Source organism: Gekko japonicus, unplaced genomic scaffold (genome assembly GCF_001447785.1).
Source record: "Gekko japonicus isolate JY-2015 unplaced genomic scaffold, Gekko_japonicus_V1.1 scaffold661, whole genome shotgun sequence".
Lineage (NCBI taxonomy): Eukaryota > Metazoa > Chordata > Lepidosauria > Squamata > Gekkonidae > Gekko > Gekko japonicus.
Window position 1 is genome coordinate 626330 of NW_015173694.1, and position 20657 is coordinate 646986.

The window sequence follows — 20657 nt, forward strand, 5'->3', positions numbered from 1 at the left end:
CTGCTGGAAAATAAATGGCGCAGAAGACCACTCATCAAGGTCGCAGACTGATGATCATCGCAGGTTTTGTCCGAAGGCCAAAGAACAACCAAGACGAATATGGGAACAGCCTCCTACCAAAACCAGAGGGGGTGATTCCATGGCTTGGAAGAATAGGAACAAGCCTTGGCTCACATGCTGCCTCCATAAGAATATAAGAACAGCCCTCCTGGATAAGACCAATGGTCCATCTAGTCCAACATCCTGTCTTCATACAGTGGCCAACCAGTTCCCCTGGACGGCCAACAACAGGGCATAGAAGCCGAGGTCTTCCCCAGGTGTTGCCTGTGGAATCCAGAGGATTTGCGCCTCTGAATGTGGAGGTTCTGCTCAGTCATCTTGGCTAGTAGCCACTGATAGACTATGAATCTATCTAATCCCCTTTGAAAGCTGTTGATTCCTATGGCTATCACTACAGCTTCTGGCAGCAAATTCCACATTTTAATCACTCTGTGTAAAGTAGTATTTCCTTTTGTCCATCTTGAACCTACTGTCCATCAGTTCCATTGGATACCCTCAAGTTCTTATATTTTGGGAGAGGGAGAAGAATTTCTCTTTGTCACCTCCACCCTGTGCATAATTTTATAAACCTCTTTCACGTCCCCCCCCCTTAGTTGTCTCTCTTCTAAACTAAAAAGTCCCAGACTTTTCAGACTTTTTCCATAGGGGAGGTGCTCCAACCCCCAAACCATCTTGGTTGCCCTCCTCTGTACTTTTCCCAGCTCTGCAATGTCCTTGTTCAGGTACAGTGACCAGAACTCTGCACTGTATTCCAAAAGAGGCCACAGCACAGATCTATACAGAGGCATTACAATATTGGCCATTTTATTCTCAATCCCTTTTCTAAAAATCTCTAACATGGAGCCTGCCTTTTTCACCGCTGCAGCTGCTCCCCTCTCACACGCACAGCTTCACTTTATGGCTCTGCCAATACATCAAACTAAAGGCTGCCACAATACTCAAACTGTTGTTTCCTTCCAAACAACAATCAGAAGCTGTGATTTAGAGGATGAATGAAGCCTACTGGGAATTTATGAAAAAACAGCTGTGATTAAGGGAGCAATCCTAAACCACTCCCATGTTATTAAACCTGGGGGAAGGTCCTTAGGACTGCAACCTTACTCACTTGCCCAAACAGTGAATGAAAACAAAGCTGAAGAAGATTATGAACCTGAAAATTAATGTGTAAAATCAGTTACTGTATGCCTGCTCATCCAGTGTCAGTCCTGAAGGAAACTTAGCTAATTTAAGTAGTCTTTTTAACATTCAATTCAAGTCTGACATCTGTGAATGTCAAAGCATAATTACAGTATTTTACTCAAAACTTTCGCAGAGCTGTATAGACTAGATTGTCAATTTCCTAGCGAAGAAAGGGGGGAAATGTCAAGTAGTCTACTCAAAACTTGACTATTTGAAGTAGAGGCAATGTACATTCACTCTGAAAATGCAACAACAATACATTTATTGTTACAGAATAGCAGCCTTTCCATCTTTAGAAGAACAGTAACAACAGGGGAATGGACTGGATATTGATTAGAAACTAGTACAGGTCCATGAGTTGTGTCCATCACATGACTGTGATTGAGATGCAGTTCTGAAATGAATAAATCTATCTGCCTTGACAGAGAGTGAACAGAAAACATGCCATGTGAAGAAGCGCATCGTGCTCAGCTCTGGTGAGATGGAACAGATCCAGCCTCCCTTGAAGAGGATCAAGCCATGGGGCTGGAACATAAACCTCTCCTCAAAGCACTCTGCTTGTAACCCTTCGGAGCTGCTATTAGGCACACTGGAAATCACTGTTTTGACCCCGGCAGGGGGCATATAGTCCCTGATTCACTGATTCTTTCCCAGACACAATGCTTCATGTAAACTGGAGGTGTTATTTCTCAGATTACATGTGGGTGTTTTCAGATTCACCAGTTATATCTGCTGTTTCTATAGACAGATGCTCTTCTAATAAGCACAGTAACCCTATTCTATCCTCTTCAAGGAATTAGTCACACTTTTAAAAATTCCTAACGGCGTGTACAGCCACACACACAAATCGAACAGCAAGGAACAAATCCAGAAGGCCACAAATACTTAAATAGGACAGCTAGGCCAACACGCTCGGACCAAAAGTGTATCGCGTAACCATCTTTTTAATAGGCAACTGTTAAAAACGTATACAGAGCATACATTGCAAAACCACTTTAATAGTAGATACAAGGCATGCAACTCTATCATGGTATCCAGATCTGTCACAGGCACCAGTAACCTTCTACTACAACATGAAACCTCTTTACTCCACAGACAACCTGGTGGGCCCTGGCTACCCTGGGTCTCACCATACTGATGCCAAACTTTGTGCAGACATCTAACTGGCATTGCCCACGGCAGCCCAGAACTCCTGAAGTCAAGCAAAATGCCAGCCTTGGGATTACAGGCTTGTGCCACCGCACCCATCTACAGTACTGAAACAGCTTCAGACATTTTCAAGGATGACTCTGTATTGGACTGCCAAATGCAGACTTGCTCGGCTGCTCTAGGAAAACCTCAGTAATTACTATTCAGCTGGCAAGAGCTGTCAAACGACAATTAAGACAACTTGACTTTGGAGCTGTGAGACAGGACTGAAGAGATACAAACTGATCGTAGCTGACTGGGTGGAAATCTCAGGGCTACTCTGAGCTGCTGAAAGAACTAAGCCGCCTTGGAAATCAGCACCGCACCTTGTGTGTATAATTTTACAGTGCCTTTGTAATTTGTCTTCTTGCCTTGGATCCTACGAACAAGTTCTGTTAAGTGCTAGATAGTCTGCCACAGATTACACTTCCACTAAAACTGCAATTTATGCAAGATCAATGGTTTTCAGTGGGCCCCCTGCACAAGCTGAAGTGGTAGTAGAAGAGAAGTATGCTTCCGGCAGAGATTATCTAGTATGATGTATGCATTCATAGGATCCAAGCCCTTGTATATATATATATAAAACGTTATACACACACTTCTGGCGGGGTACGGCTGGGCTGTTTAAATATTTGTGGTCTTCTGTTATTCATATGCACAGCCAACCAGGGACACGAGACAATTATAGCAAGGAGGGGGGAGTATGCTAATTCAAGTCACGTGTTAGACATATCATTCGTTTGCATAATATATGCTGACCAAATCTCATTTCAGTTTAACCACTTTTAGTGTGTTTTTCAGCATTCAAAGTGCCTTCGTTCACTGAGATCGGTGCATAGTCACGGCCCTGTGCTAAAAAGCCATCCAGTACCACAGCTCAATCTGGTGTGCACCCTGAATAAATTATGTATTTGAGAAGTGACTTGGGGCCAGTTGCTCTTTCTCTCTAATCTAACTCACATAGCTGTTGGGAGGGGTTAAAAAAAACAGAGGAGCAGAGAGGCACTTTTACCACTCCGGGCTCCCTGAAGAAGGGTGGCAGAGATGAGTAATACATGCATCCGTCTTGTTTACTCCTGCAGGAAAAGAGCCACGTTATACATCCAAGATCCAACTTTTCAAGGACTACAGTTCGGAAGAAAATCTGTACATGGGAGACGAAGGAATGACAGAACTGAGGGAGGAGGGTATGCACTAGGCCGTGATTTCTGGCTTCAGAAACGAGGCACAAGCTGCCCTGTCCTTCCACCAGTTGCCACTGAGCCCCCTATTCTTCGTCCTTCCAGCCTGCTACTTACGTCTTGTGTATTGTCTGGAAAAGCTGCTGTCCTTCCAAAGAGACCCCAGCACTAATTGCGTACGCCTGGCTCAGCTTTTCTTCCTTCTCCATCCGTGCTTTGTTCGCAAGCTGGGAAAGGAAGCAGAAGAGGGGCACAGATATTAACCTGGGACTGTGAACAGCAGCAGATGCTGGCTCTGCACAGAACATTCAGACAACGGGGACGGCGACCGATTCCAGTTAGCTGAGGTAACTCCCAAATGGTTCAGGGACACATCTCTAGCTGGGGACAACCCCCCCCCCCCCATGGCTGCTTGGTCTTCTTATCCAAGAAATAAGTTTTCTATAGACAAGGAAAAGGAGCCATAGGATTCACCTCATCTCCCCTTCCCAGAGCAAATTACATAATTGTGCACAGAAGTTTGAAAGGCAGTATACTGGCATTAGTATCTAGGAATTCAAACTAGGTGGCAGGCATTTAAATAGTGCTCTGCCTTCCCAACTCTGACACAATGCCTCTTTTTAAGCAATCTGAGATTTTGCACCTTACAAATTAGCATCCTTAATGTACATAACAGTCTTCTAGCACTTTAAATGCTAACAGATATACTGTGGTAGAGTGTCTGGTAAGCCAGAGACCATTCTGAGAGAAAAATTTCCACAGCTGTTTTTTGTTTGTTTGTTTTTTTGCAGTGAGAGAACACCCTAGGCCTCTGCTGAGTCTGGTAGTATGAAATCTGTTGTATGAATTCCAACTCAGCAGCTCTTTGCTGCAGTCGCCCACTGGAATGACTGTGCTGAGGTACTGCAACTTTTAAGTCACCCAGCGTTCCTGAAACTACAGCACTCACTCGGAAGAGAGATAAATGGACAGGGTTAGACAGGTACCCTGAAGGCACGTTCCACAGGACAGGCCCAACAGGCTCCCCGGCCTGAGGCAACCCATTCACCAACGGACCACCCAGTGGAAATACCAGGCCTGGTGCCAACACTATGCTCATATATATCCAAGTGACACTACCAAGGAACATGAATTTCTATCAAGACTTGGATTCAGCAGGGATTTTGCTTACTACAAGAAGTAATTCTTATTCCTTACAGCTTCATGCACCCTATTTCGGATTCAACTCCTGGGAGTGGTCTTCACCTAATCTGAGACATAACATAAAAAGAGCTCTGCTGGATCAGACCAGTGGTCCATCTAGTCCAGCAACAGGGCATAAAGGCAGAGGCCTCCCCCCTGTTGCTGCTTCTGGGCACTGGTATTCAGAGGTGAAGGTGTGACCCTGTGAACGTGGAGGTTCCCTTCAGTCACCATGGCTAGTAGCCACTGATAGACCTCTCCTCCATGAATCTGTCTAACCGACTTTTAAAGCCATCTCTGCCTGTACCATCATTACATCCTCTGGAAGTGAATCCCACATTTTAATCAACTGTTGTGTAAAGAAGTATTTCCTTTTGTCCATCCTGAATCTACTGCCCATCAACTTCACCGGATGCCCTTGAGTTCTAGTATTTTGGGAGAGGGAGAAAAATTTCCCTGGCAACTCTCTCCACCCTGTGCATAATTGTATAAACTTCTATCATGTCCCCCCCCCCCCCCGGCCGCCTCTTTTTTATATCACTGAAGAGTCCTAGAATCTTCAGCCTTTCCTCACAGGGAAGGTGCGCCAGCTCTCTAATCATCTTCATTGCCCTCTTCTGTACTTGTTTCAGCTGTGCAAAGTCCTTTTTGAAATACATTGACCAGAACTGCACACAGTATTCCAAATGATGCTGCACCACAGATATATACAGGGGGCATTATAATACTGGCTGTTTTATTTTCAATTCCTTTTCTAACAATCCCTAGCACAGAGTTCGCCATTTTTCACTCATGTAGCACACCTGGTTGACATTTTCACTGAGCTGCTAGCTATGGCCCAAAAGATCTTTTCCCCTCTGTCTCAGTGAGTTCAGGCCCTGTTTACCTACACTTGAAGCTGGGTGGGTTGTTGTTTTTTTGTCCCAATATACACCACCCTACTTACCAACAGTGAATGTCATTTGCCACATTGTTGCTAGCCCACCTAATCTGTGGAGATCCACCTGGAACTCTTCACAGTCAGCCTTGGTTTTCACCATCCTGAATAATTTTGTGCTGTCTGCAAACTTGGCCACTACTCTACTCACACCTAGTTACAGATCAATTTTTGAACAAATTTAATAATACCAGCTCCAATATCAGTCCTTGTGGGACCCCACTACTCACTTCCATCCATTGTAAGAACTATCTATTTATTCCTACTCTTTGCTTCCTGCCATTAATCAATCTTTAATCCATAAGAGAACCTGTCCTCTTATACCATGACTGCTAAGTTTACTCAGGAGTCTTTGGTGAGGTACCTTATCAAAAGCCATTTGAAATTCCAAGTATGTAACATCTACCAGGTCACCACTGTCTACATACTTGTTCACTTTCTCAAAAGAACTCCAAAAGGTGGTGAGTCAGGACTTCCCTTTGCAGAAGCCATGCTGATTTTCCCTCAGCAGCCTTTGTTCCCCTATGTGCCTAATAATTCTATCTTTGATTAGTTTCTACTCCTTTGCCTGGGACAGACATTAGGCTAACTGGTCTGTAATTTCCTGGTTCCCCCCCAGGATGCTTCTTTTAAAAAATCGGTGTAATATTTCTTACTCTCCCATTTTCTGGTACAACAGCTAAATTTAGCAATAAATCACATATACAGGTTAGCATAACAGTCTTGCATCTGAGTTCCCTAATAACTCTTGAGTGTATGGCCATCAGGACCTGGAGACTCACTGGTTTTTAGTTTCCCTCATAGATCTAGAACATCATCCCTTGCCACCTCAAATTGACTCAGTACATCAGACTCCCTTCCTGAAAATAACAGCTGTGGCCCACACTTTCCACAGGGAACAAAGAAGCAAAAAATCCATTAAGCTTCTTTGCCATCTCTCTATCTTCCTTTAGCAATTCCTTTATTCCCTGGTCATCCAAAGATTGGTTTCCTGAGCTGGATATATTTAAGGAAATGTTTGTTTGTCTTGACATTTTAGCAAACTGCTCCTCAAATTCTCTTTTCACATGTCTAAATCCTACTTTAGTTTTCTTCTGCCAAAGCCTGTGATCCCTTCTGTTCAATTCACTGGAGCAGTACTTCCACTTTATAAAAGGAGTCTCTTTGCTTCTTTGATTTGCATTGTTAACCATGCAGACATTCTTTGAGACTTGGCAGTGCTTTTCCAAACCTGGGAAATGCATTCTATTTGGCTTCAATAAGTGTGGTTTTAAACAGGCTCCACGAATCCTCTAGGGATTTGACACTCTTGTGTTTCCCTTTCAGTTTCCTTTTAACTAGTCCCCTCATTAAAGAGCCAGTTTGGTGTAGTGGTTAAGAGTGGTGAACTCTAATCTGGAGAATTGGGTTTGATTCCCCACTTCTCCACTTGAAGCCAGCTGGGTGACCTTGGGTCAGTCACAGTTCTCTCAGCCCAAAAAATAAATCTAGCTCGCCACAAAAAAGAACTAGAGTTTCAGGCTGCCAGACAATCTTTGGATCTCCTGGCTATACTACCCACTGTTATACAATAATTAATTAATTACTTAGAACCCTCATTTTTATGCAGTTCCCTCTTTTAATCAGATGTTACAGTTTTGGATTTTAGGGGTAGCTTTTCACTGATGTGAATGCTGAAATTAACAGCACTGTAGTTACCATTTCCAACTGGAACAGCACTGTAGTTACCATTTCCAACTAAATCTCTCAACAGGTCTTGAGCCCCTCTCAGAACCAAGTCCAAGATCACGACCCCTCCCACTGGCTGTGTGACCATCAGTTTCAGTGCACAGTCATTTATGATGTCTGGGAATCTCATTTCTACAGCATGATTCAAGACATATGTTTACCTCCGGGAGACTGTTCTTTTGAATAGATCTTGTTTTTACCTGTGCTGTACAATGGAACATTAACACACTTTGTCAATGAATATTAAATTGTAGAATTCACAGTCAATGGATGTAGTGATGACCACAAGCATAGATGACCTTAAAATGGATTTAATGGAGGACAGGTTCATCAGTGGCTACTACGTAGTCATTGGGACTGAAGGGAACAGAGGCTGTAAAGCTCTGAAATCCAGTGTTAGGAGTCAACATCAAGGGTTGGCCTTAGTTTCTGTGCCCTGTTTGCTGGCTCTCCAGGGTAACTAGTTGGCCACTAGGTAAAAAAGGCTGCCATACTAGATGGACCACCGGTCTAATCCAGCAGCATTCTTTTTATTCTCACATGATCTGAAATCTCTTTTTCACATGAAAGATTACAGACATCCTGAGAAGGAAACAAAAAAATTCATCTCGCAGAAATATATGAAGTTGCCTATAGCGAATTAGTACACTGGTCCATCTAGCTCACGCCTGTCTACAGAAAAAGGTAGAGGCTCTACAACGTTTCAGGCAGAGATCAGGCTTTCCCATCACTGCTACCTAGAATTCATTTACCTGGAGATAACAGAGAATGAACCTGACACCTTCTGCAAGCAAAGTATGTGATCTACTACTGAGCCTCAGATCCTTTTGATTTAACAAAACAGTGCAGAGTAGGACACCATACTAAACTGGCTAACCAACCAAAAAGCTGCTACCGGCCAACAGACTGAAGCTTAGTTAAAACAGATACAGAGTACGACTTCATACTGCTAATGATTAGTAAATGTAGTTCCAGTGGTCTCAGGGACAGTAAAGTCAATTTCACAAGGACTTCTTACCTTGCCAACATTGAGTGAAGCTAAAGGTGGGGGGGTTTCTGTGCGGTCGTTGATTATTTCCACGTCTGAAACATACTGTAAGTTTATAAGCAAGATATCTGCATGGTTAGGCTTGCCACTGGAAGAAGGACATTCTGGAGGAAAATATTATTAAGGAAACGATCCCAGAAAATATAGTTCAGAACTTCAAAGAGAAAGGATTAATCAGAGTACCATTTCTTTTACCAGGATAATTCACAAGTGAGCATACCTGTCATTTCCTTCGTATCCCAACCTTCATGTTCTCCCCTACCCTGTTTTATCCCACAACAACACTGCAAGGCAGGGTAGGCTGAGAAAGTGACCAGCCCAAGGTCACCCAGGGAGCTCACAGTAGAGATTTTTAAAACCTGAATCTCCCCTGTCGGAGTCCAATGTTCTAACCACTACTCCACCCTGGGCTTGTAGGCTCCATATGACTTTGTGAGCAAAGTTTGTAGCTAGGTGCCCTACAGATAACAACAAGCTGTGGCTGAAGTTGAGATATTTCATGCCAAGGCAAAAGCGTTGACTTTTCAAAAGCCTAGAGCAAAAAGAAAATAAGCGTTTAATGCTTTGAGCACTACCAAACAACTACAAGCCTCTGGAAGCTATTTTGTGCAAGTAGCCCACCAGTACGATCCTTCAAAGATCTGTGTAATACACAAATACAAGAGAATGAATAAGTTGTGTCATGTTTGTGAAGTACAAGTCTGTTTTTCAGTAACTCTGAATATGTGCGTTACCTCACTTTTAGAACAGAGATTCCCAAACTCAGACTCTATCTAACTGGACTCTACAACACAAATCCCACAAGAGGCGTGGCCCTGTTCCATATCCCAAGGTATGTGATAACTCACAAAAGAATGGATTCTGGCAATTAGGAGCCCCAAAAGCAGGTGAAAGTTGCCTGGTACCTCTGCTGTCTAGAACCCAGTATTGTTTTACTTCCTACCCTGAGCTCTTTCAGACAGAATAAAACTGGGTCAGTGCAGACGTGACATTGGGGCCGCTGCACACTTCCTTCTGTCCCATCTCAGCCTTAACCACAAATAACACAAGCATTAACTGTGATTAACACTCATGCCTCTGTAACATCCTACTGTGCCTATTTGGTTTCTTTGCAATGGAGTCAGGAAGGAAGTGAGTATGAAACATCTCCCATGGATCACACAGATTCACAACAGACTTACAGTATGCAAGGGAGCACTGCCCATGTTGCACACAACCTATGCCACCAGGGTAATGAAAGACAACTGAAGCAACATACTGCACCAAGGACCTTACAGAATACCCAGTCTATAAACTTCCACTTAGACACACAGAGGTTTGGATCCATCAGAGCATTTCCATGGACAGGAGGAACAGAAGCAGTGTTTCAGAGGTATTTAGGAATGTGGCAAGAGGGAAATTGTTCTGCCTGCAGAAATGCACTAGTGGATCCAAATTAGAGAAGTCTCCATCACTTAAATAGCTGCCACCTTTACCCAGTGTTCCCTCTAAGCTGAAGTAGTGTGAGCTAGCTCAGTTTGTTAGCCTCTGGCTCACACATTTTTGTCTTAGCTCAGGAAGGATGGCTCCAGAGCAAACTAATCTATGCAGTAGCCAAATCACTCACTCACAACTTTAATGTCAGTAGCTCACAAAGTAGAATGTTTGCTCACAAGACTCCATAGCTTAAAGGGAGCAATGCCTCCACCCCATCCAATAAAATCACCTGTATTCTGTTTTCGAACATCTATATTTGCTGCTAACCCAACTTTGTTTTATTAATTTAAAAAACCCTCATGGCTGTGGAACAATTCATTTAAGACTCCAGGGATTCGCAGGGAGCCACTACATGTAAATACTGAACATTCTTATTTTCCAGCACCAACAATATTCCACTCCACATTATGAAGCCCAGTTAACACTTGTCTCAAGCCTTCCTTGGGAAAAATACACATGCAATTATTTGTCACTGCTTGAATGCAAGATACCCTTGTAAGTGCAAATTAGTTGTCACAGTTCAAAACCAACACATTTCATTTCAAATGCAATGCTATCTAAAACGGGCTCACCTCCCATATTTAGTCAGCAAGCGATACACAACTCTGAGTCAAGTTCGGACACCTTCCCACACTGCAAACTGATAGGATCCTCCCTACCCCTAAGATCTAGGAGACCCAAGTTTAAATCCCCCCCCATGTACCATGAAGCTTGCTGGGTGACCTTGGCCCAGCCTGGCCAACCCCATAGGGCTGTTGTGAAACTCACTAAAGGGCTTTGGGATAGCCAATTCCCTCTCAGCCTATACACCAGCTACTTGAAAAATCCCTCCCTTTCCAAAGCCCTGCTGCATTCCTACCCCTCTCCACAATCTATTCCTTCAAAACCTGGAACTGTCCCTCCTTCTCACCCAACAGATCAAAATGCTCACCCACACCCCCCCCCAAAAAAAACCCTGCTTTCCTCTACATCAGCCTGTTGTCCAAACTTTGCCACCATCACACATTTCCCCCCAACCCGCTGTGTTCCAGCCTCCACAGTCCTGTGCTCCAAAACAGGCCAAGGAATGCCCTGTGGCCTGGAAAGGCGGGAAAGTGTCACTTCCACTGGCAGGGGATGGGGGGGTACGGTTGCCAGGTTGAGAAACTCCTGGAGATTTGGGGATGGAGTCCAGGGACCTCTGGGGGTACAATGCCAAAAGGTCCACCGTCCAAAGCATCCATTTTCTCCAAGGAAACTGATCGCTGTAGTCTGGAGTTGAGCTGTAATTCTGGGAGGTCCCCAGGACCCACCTGGAGGCTGGCATCCCTTCGCCTCCCCTCCCCGGACATTCCCCATCCCAACCCCACCAGGAATCCCCCAAACCGAATCCAGCTCTTCTCCTCCCTGCCAAGCCCGGCTCGCCTCCAGTCTCTCTCGCCCTCCCGAAGCTAAGCCAGGCGCCGCAGCCTAGAGGGAGGCCGGGTGCCCCTTTCCATCCCAGGCCGGGCCCCAGCCAGCCATCCCTCCCCTCTGCCGGCCTGCTTGCTTCCTCCCTTCCCCGCCTCCCTCCTTCCCCTTCGAGTCAGGATACTGAGCGCCAGCATCTTGCTGGGGTAGTCAAAGGCCACCACCTCGCCTTGCAGCCGCTGCTCCTGGCAAGTCCGGCACGACACTTGGCTGCCCACACTGAAGAACTCGCCGCCCAGCGCCGCCATCTTGTTTCAGGCCCAGGAGGAGGCGGCAGCGGCGGAGGCACCTTTCGCGCCCCCGCCGAGCCGCCGCAGCGGCAGCAGCCCCAGCGGCCGCCGCCTGGGGAGGGAGAGGGAGGCGGCGCGGAGGGGAAGGGCGGAGCGGGGCTACCCGGAGCGACCCCAGCCGCCTCAAGTCAGGCCCCCGCCGCCGCCGCTCGCGTGCTCCGTTTCTTTTTCGGCCGCCTGGCGTAAAAAAAAGAGATAGGGGGAGGGAGGGAGAGAGGGCGAGGTGTGGCCAAGGCGACGGCGCCCCGCCCGGACGTCGGCCCCGCCCTCCCGCACCCACGCACGCACGTGACGTCACCGCGCCAGGCGAGCGGCGGTTGGTTGGTTGGTCGGCCGCAGGGGTTCGGGGAAGGGGAAAGGAGGAAAGGGAAGGAAAGGAGAGGCGAATGGGAAGGGGGCGGGGCCCAGGTGGGCGGGGCCTGGGGTGCTGGAGAGAGGGCGTGCCCGGTGCGGTTTGCGGGCGTGCCGGCGGTTGATTTTTTAAAAAGTAGCTCCTTCGCGTGGCGTCATTAAGCAACAGAGACCTCCGAGCAGGGAGGGCACGTGGAACCTATAGACGCATTACCACGAAGGCACTTTTAATCCGTGTACATATGGTGATAATTCCAAATGGGTAGCCCGGTTAGTCTGTAGCGCTCTAGGCTGCGACAGGAGACCGGCACGTCCCTTAAGCACACGTGGAACTCTGTACAGACTTTACAATGAAGGCATCTGTAACCCGTGATAATTCCAAATGGGTAGCGGTGTTAGTCTGCAGGAATGGACTGCAACAAGAGGTCGGTGGGCACCTTATGGACTATACATGTGGGACGTACTAAAACTAAGGACAGCGATTGCCCATAGGGAATACATGAGTGCCCATAGAGAATAATGAAGAGTAGGCTTGCCCAGAGGGGATAGTGCAGTACATAATTGCCAATAGAGAATCCAAAATTGCCAATAGAGAATCCATGACTGCCCATAGGGAATAATGGAGAGGTCGCTTGCCCATAGGGGATAATGGAGTTCATAATTGCCAATAGAGAATCCATTATGCCAATAGAGAATCCATGACTGCCCATAAGGAATAATGGAGAGGACGCTTGACCATAGGGGATAATGGAGTACATAATTGCCAATAGAGAATCCATGATTGCTCATAGGGTCATAATTGCCAACAGAGAATCCATGATTGCCCATAGGCAATATTGCCCAGAGGTCATTCCGGCTCCCCCAGCTCTCGTTAGGGGCTCTTTAAAAAGTTGCTGGCGGTGGCAGCGGCAGCGGGGGGGGGGGGGGGGGTTCCCCCGGGGGGGGGCTTTGGCCTCGTGGGGGGAAATTGGTGGAATTTGCCCCTAGGAGTCCATAGGCCTCTGAAATCCTTATTATGTTCTTAACTGTGTGCAATCCTATGCAAAGTTACTCCAGTCTAAGTCTATTGAAATCAATGGGCTGAGACTAAAGTAACTGCATATGATAGCAGTATAATGTACGAATGTAGAATATAATGGGAAAAGAATGTGATGTAATGCAAAGGGCTCCCTGCTTGTTACTTGTTCCTGTGAATGTCTATTTTGTCCTCTAACTCTTGTACATTAACAGTGTACAACCACACTGAATACTTTTCAAAAATTATCACATGTAGTAGTAATACATTAATATGGTGTGCTTTATATTTAGTGTATTGTAATGAGAGTTTTCTTGTATTTTTTCATTTTACTGTTTCCATTATTGCATTATCTTATTTGTTATAGATAGGTTTAGCAATTTTAAAACAAACTAAATGTGACTGCATAGGCGGGATATACATTGAAAGTAATAAATAAATAATATAAATATATAGGTCAATGCACGTATACGATGTAGTCTAGAAACACTGCAGAAAACATCCGCAAGGAGGGGGGAGAATCGGCTAACTCCGGAGTTTATAATGCGAGTTCCGAAGAATGTCCTGTAGTCCACCCAGTAGCCTAATTGTTTGCGGCTGGTTTCCCCCTAGCCTCTAAGGCTTTCGGGAAATGTAGTTTCCTGGGTCAATGTCGTGGAGAAGCGGTTTTCAGGGATTGCAGGTAATGAGACGTCGGTCCGGGTGAATGGGAAGGGCGATGGGGAATGAGAGGGTTAAACGGGGGTCAAAGAGAAAGTGGAAAACTCGTGGAAAGTGATTTTGAGCAGGGGAAAAGAAGAGGCGCAAGAAAGGGTCGGTAGCGATAAGATCTCCTCGTTTGCTCCAATTAGTAAAGCGTTGGAAAATGCATTTTAACGCGGAAGTAAATTTCACTGCAATGAATGGGACTTGCTTCCCGGAGCCAATATGCACAGGATTTGTGGCCTACGGGATGCAACGGGCATGCTTTCCGTCGAATAAATGTTCCCGAGCATCGTCACATCTTTGGGAGCATCTTTTTTTTTAAAGCAGCCATGTTAGGCTGATGCTGCTGGAGTAAAAAACGGAAACCCCAAAAATCTCGCGTGCCTTTGCACCAATTCTCCGTAATCCCAAGGATCCTGGAAACGGCTTTTCTGTGAAATGGCTGGGGAATCGTTAATAGTATTCTTAGTGCCACAGCGGTAGAGGGTTGCGGTTTGGCCTGAACAGGCTCAGCGGGGAGCTTCTGTTTCGAATCTCTCGTCTGCCTACCGTAGACAGAGGAAGCTACTCCCACGATCCATTGCAGGAATAATGATTGCCTACCTTACGTGGTTGTTGTGCGGATAACAAGGTACTGTGCAGCGTTTTCAACGCTTGCAAACAGGACTGAAAGGAGCTTAAATTTCTTATCGGCACTGCATCTCAAAGGGTTCAGAACAGAAGGTGAGAAGTACGGGTCTGGAACTGTGTACCGGTTTATTTATTTATTTAATTTATATCCCGTACTCCCTGCCAGACCTTCCTAGAGTTGCCAGCACCTGATAAGGAAATTCCTGGAAGTTTTGGGGGTGGAGCCTAGGCAGGGCGGGGTTTGGGAAGGGGAGGGACCTCAGAAATGTATAATACCCAAGAATCTACCTTCCAACGTAGGGATTTTCTACAGTAATTGCTGTAGTCCGGATATCAGTTGTAATGCCTGGAGATATCAGGGCACCACCTGCAGGGAGGCAACCTTACTTTCATCCTGCCCGGAAGTGCTACATAAATGCTGAGTATTACCCGTTAAAACACTTTTAGCTCACATGTCTGTTGTATTGTAAGAGGAGACACAGAGTCGGTTCTTCGTCCAAACTTGGGGCACCGCAGTGAGTAGGGCGCCCCCGGCTGGATCAGAGTGGAGCCCCTGCAGGCAGCTAGTTCCCCTGGGGCTGGGCTTGCTCTTGCAGGAGGGGACACCGTGGGCAGCACATGGACAGTAACGTGTAGTGGTTGGTGTCAGACTGAGCTCTGGGCAAGCCAAGTTGGAATCCTCACTCAGTGCCAGGCACACACCCACATGACCTTGGGCCAGGCACACACCCACATTCTTGTTGTGAGGATAGAACGGAAGAGAGGAGAAGGACTCACCTCTGAGTCCCTACTGGGAAAGCAGGCAGGGTATAAATGAAGTACACCATGACATGAAAAATTAAGTAAACAGCTAAATAAAAAAACTAGAGCGTCAGACTTGAAGGGGGCACCACACCGGGGCGGAATGGGGATTATTAATGGAAACATAGAGCTGAAAGGGACGTCCAGGGTCATCTAGACCAACCCTCTGTACAACACAAGAAGTTTACAACTACCCCCCCCCCAGTGACCCCTGCTCTATACTCATTGTGTTCAAATGTACAGGGGTTACCCAAATGCGCTGGTTGCCTGGTGTGCCAATGTCCAATAAGGAACACAGCCAGTGAGATTCCAAAAAGCAGACGGAACTTTTATTGCAATAAAAGGAGACCCCCAGATAGCAAAAAGATCCCAAGGAGTCTGAAGCTGTTGTCTCTACGTTCAGTTTTTACACATCGCTGTGAGCAATCATCAGCAGGTCTCCTCAGACATGCACAGATGTCTGGTATGATATAGGTTTCATTTTCCTGGAATATCACTGCCCAACAGAAAGTCATTCATACATTTATGGCGCTTTCACACATGCTGAATAACGCCGCTTCAATCTGCTTCAGCGACTGCAAGTGGATTTTGTCATTTCACACAGCAAAATCCAGTGGCAAAGTGCATTGAAAGTACCCTAACCTGGATAGCCCAGGCAAGCCCAATCTCATCAGATCTTGGAAGCTAAGCAGGGCTGACCCTGGCAAGTATTTGGATGAGAGACCTCCAGAGAATATCAGGGCTGGGACACAGAGGCAGGCTATCATGCCAATTCTCTGAACAGCCTCCGTACCCTAGTCGGAGTTGCCAGAGGTTGCTATGACTTCCAGCTGCACTCATACACACACACACACACACACCTGCACATATGAAAAATACAAAAAAAAAAAACCAGCCAGAAGGAAGTGGATAAAAGTGTGTTATTTAGTGTGTGTGAAAGCCCCAACTGTTTCTCCATGTAAGTATTTTCTATTTTCTTTGGAGATAGAGCAAGATGGGCAGCCGTGTTCGTCTGTCTGTAGCAGTAGAAAATAGCAAGAGTCCAGTAGCACCTTAAAGACTAACAAAATATGTGGTGGGGTATGAGCTTTCATGAGTCACTGCTCATTTCTTCAGTTATCTGAAGAAGTGAGCAGTGACACTTAAAAGCTCATACCTCGCCACATATTTTGTTAGTCTTTAAGGAGCTGCGGTGGCTCAAGTGGTTAAGATACTGAACTGCAGGCTGTGGAAGGTTGGTAGTTCAGCAGTTCGAGACCCGAGTGTGCCGCATGACGGAGTGAGCTCCCATCTCTAGTTCCAGCTCCTGCCAACCTAGCAGGTCGAAAGCAAGAAATTGCAAGTAGATAAATAGGTGGGAAGGTAACAGCGTTCTGTGCACCTTGGTGTTTAGTCATGCCAGCCGGCCACATGACCATGGAAACGTCTTCGGACAGTGCTGGCTCTTCGGCTTTGAAACGGAGATGAGCACCGCAACCCTAGAGTCGGACTCGACTGGCTTTCGAGCAAGGGAACCTTTACCTTTACTTCAAGGTGCTACTGGACTCTTGCTCTTTTGTACTTCTATTTTCTTGGTTCTAGGTCTGGGATTGTCCAGTTCCAGTTCCTCAAAACAGACTGCTAGACATTCGCTTTGCCTGCGACCCATTCACTTGGCCTTCACCTAGTTCCCACATCCTCTTCCCCCTCGTCTGATGCTGGTATCTCTCAGTGATATCTCTTAGCTCAGGCTGCAGGCTATGATATATTTTAGCTTCCCAGCAGAGAGCTGCTTTCTGGCTTTTAATAAAAGCTGTGTTCAATGGTCAGCTTCGTTACCGTAAGATCTTACGTGAAATATAAGCGTTGCTTCCTTGCTCATCTCAGGGGTCTGTGGTGCGGCAAAGGGGTCCGCTCTGCTCTCAACGGGAGCGATTTGGATTTGCAAAGTGCCGGGCGCATCACGCTGGAGAGCGGGGGGGGGGCGCATGGGCTGTCGTGGCTTCAGGGCTGTCCATCTGTTTGCTCGGCTGCGAGAAGCACAGTCTAGCACAGCCTCGGGCTCTGGCCCAGGCAGCTCTCGCCCTTCTGCTCAGATCCGCTACTGTGCCGGCTGGGTGTGAAACGGCTCCGTCTGTGTTGCTGGGCTGTTGTCCTTTGGAGCCGGAGTGAGTCGGCGGCCCCGGAGTGGCTTTTCCAAGCCGAGGCCGCACCAGCCGCCTCTTGCCTCTGAGCAGCCTTTCTGGAAAGAGGGCAGGCCTCCTAAACAGTTTGCAGCCTGATCCTAGGGTTGTTAGCTCTGGATTGGGAAATACCTGGAGATTTTTTTTGGGGGGGGTGGAGGCTGGAGAGGGTGGGGTGAGGTGAGGGGAGGGGCCTCAGCAGGGTACAATGCCACGGAGTCCACCCTCCAGAGCAACCATTTTCTCCAGGGGAACTGATCTTTATTGTCTGGAAATCAGTTGTGATAGTTGCAGGTAGATAAAAAGGTAGCGCTTCGGTGGGAAGGTAACAACCTTCCGTGCGCCTGGGCGTCTAGTAGAGTTGCCAAGTCGAATCTTCTTACCGGCGGGGGATCGTCGCCGGGCTCCGGGAGCTCTCCTCTGATGCGCGCGCGCTGCCGCCAGCACGTCCCGGAAGTGATGCGCGACGTCGATCACGTTGGGGGCGTAGCCCCGATCGTCGGAGGGAAAACCATAGAGTTTTCCCTCCAACGATCGGGGCCATGCCCCCAACTTGATCAAGGTGACGCAGCCACGCTGCGCTTCGGGGGGCGGAGTTCCCCCCAGGCCCGATTTCGCGGCGGCGGAAATTGGGCCTCCAAAGCGGGGGTTTACCCACCCCCGCCCCCACTTGGCAGCCCTAGCGTCTAGTCATGCTGGCCACATGACCATGGAGAAGTCTTTGGACAGCACTGGCTCTTTGGCTTGGAAACAGATGAGCACCACATCCCTAGAGTCGGATTCGACTGGCTTTCGAGCAAGGGAAACCTTTACCTTTACGCATGTTTGGGATTGCAGGCCTTGGAAACAGCTGATCAGTTTTTCATTTGCCTCTTGAGACTGGATGGATTATTATTACGGGGTAGTCTTGATTTGGGAAATGAAAGTGTGTTCCAACTCAGATCACAGCCAGCTTGGACTTAACATTCTGCTAGGTTTGCCAAACCCCAGGTGGCACCTGGAGATCGCCCGCCATTACAGTTGATCTCCAGATGACAAAGGTCGGTTCCTTTGGAGAAAGTGGCTGCTTTAGAGGGTGGACACTATGGCATTAGATTGTGCCAAGGTCCTGCCCCTACTGAAACCCTGCCCTCCCCAGTCTCCACCCCTCAAATTTCCAGGCATTTCCCAACCCAGAGCTGACAACCCTAGGTTCTGTGGTTTGTTCATTGTTTCTTACAACAGGCAAAACAGGAGGGATGTTCCCCCAGTTTTCTATTAAACAGCCAGGGTCTGTCTTCTGTTCTCTTTAGAACATGAATATAAAACACTAAGGCCCACCTACCTGTTTCATTTCCACACATTTAAAGGGTCAGCCAGCCATTATTTTTTTAAAAATCCCTTATTGCTCCTACGCCCATTTATAGGGCTGCCAAGTGGGGTTGGGGGGCGGGGAAACCGCTTTGGAGGCCCGATTTCTGCCGCCGCGGAATTGGGCCCCGGGGGGGAACTCCGCCCCCCGAAGAGCAGCGTGGCTGCGTCACCAGAGGTGACGCAACCACGTCACCTGCGTTGGGGGCGTGGCCCGGATCACCAGAGGGAAAACTCTATGGTTTTCCCCCTGACGATCGGGGCCACGCCCCCAACGTGGGCAACGTCGCACGTCACTTCAGTTAATGTGCTGGCGGCGTGCGCGCGCATCCAGAGCCATCGGAGCCTCCCCCGCCGGTGAGTTTGCGGGACTTGGCAATCCTACCCATTTACCAGACACACTAGTGCAAGTTTTAACTAACTTTTAAAATTTCCTTAGAGATCTGTGCTGAGTCCGTTCAGATTCATAATATAAACCAGGGGTGGCCAAACTTGCCTAACAGAAGAGCCACATAGAATAAACGTCAGATATTTGAGGGGCTCAAGGCATGAACAAATATATAACCTACACGTTTTTATTGGAAAGTATGCAAATTTGCTTTTTATTAACATTAAATGAGACTGCCAAAAATAAAAGCAAAAGGGGTAAAAACAGATATTGATAATGATATTTAACTTTAGGTAGGGAGGGAGGGGAGAAAGAGATTAGAGAAAGGATGGTGGGAAGGAAGGAAGGAGATGGGGAGAGGGAGAGGTGGAAAGAAAGCAAGGAGAAGGGAAGACCAAATGGGGAGGCATGCCTCACCTTCGCTTCCCCAGCCGCCCTGCTGGGAGCCGCACAATACGTGTGAAAGAGCCACATGTGGCTCCCGAGCCACAGTTTGGCCACCCCTGATATAAACCCACCTGTGTCTTTAATAAATTTGACTTCCTGGGTCTGAAACAGAGGCCCAATAATTTGATAGATCAGGTGAGGAATACAAATGCAAAGGTGGTAAATGTGGGGAAAGTGGCTGCTATATTTTGGGTGTACAGACAGGGGTCATTTCCTGCAGGAGCGCGCAGGAGCGGAGCTCCGGCAGTAAAGAGCCCAGGGGGCAGGCACATGCAACAAGCCCCACCCCCTGTTCCCAGTAGCCCTCAGTCAGAGCAAGAAGCAGCCAGGTAAGCTGCAGAGGCCCCCCCCAGCCCAAAACAGTCCAGTGGCACCTTTAAGGCCAAGTTCTATTCAGGTACAAGCTCTCCCTCCTCTGCAAGGACAGATCTGCATGCCTCCCCTCCCCCCAATAGCTAGCAATCCAAAACATTCCAGTGGAGCCTGAGCGGTGGGTGTTGCCTTCTGACACACTTTCGGTGATGTCAAGGGGTGCTGCATATGCAAATAAGTTATGCTAATGAGTTATGCTAATGAGCTCCACCTCTTTTTCTACAAAATGACCCCTGTGTACAGACAAATGAGCTCAGAATTATGGGGAAAATATACTAAGACATCTGTGCACGCTTACATAGGACTGTTATTATTATTGTCCAAAGATATTAAAATGGCTTCAGACTTGGCCTTGATAGGGATTAAATGACGAACAATGCAGGAGTTCTGTGACTTGCTATCCAGTTATGTTATTATGTCTTTAAAAAAACAGCCATACGGCTGGTGAGGGCCGTGTGGATTGTGGCCATAGTGGATCCCCAGTTGTGTGCACGCACGCACACACACACACACAATTAGAAAAATGTAATCCATATGCAGAAAGCTGCCTGATACTGAATCAGACCCACGGTCTATCAGGGTCCGTATTGTCTACCCAGACTGGCAGCAACTCTCCAGAGTCTCAGACGGAGGCCTTCCACATCACCTACTGTCTGATCCCTTCAACTGGAGATGCCAGGAGTTGATCCTGGGACCATCTGCATGCCAAGCAGACGCT

The 20657-nt window shown here is 47.3% G+C and overlaps 1 protein-coding gene across 1 annotated transcript in view; it reads right to left on the bottom strand.

The window, feature by feature from the left end:
* The window catches only part of LSM12 (LSM12 homolog), a 13826-nt gene extending 2066 nt beyond the window's left edge, over positions 1-11760 (bottom strand). The window contains exons 1-3 of the mRNA XM_015423170.1: positions 11553-11760; positions 8474-8607; positions 3726-3835 (exon numbers count right to left, since the gene is read on the bottom strand). Coding sequence (XP_015278656.1) covers positions 3726-3835; positions 8474-8607; positions 11553-11676 — 368 coding nt within the window. The 5' untranslated portion in view covers positions 11677-11760. The remainder of the gene's footprint in view (positions 1-3725; positions 3836-8473; positions 8608-11552) is intronic.
* Between the last annotated feature and the right edge of the window lie 8897 nt (positions 11761-20657).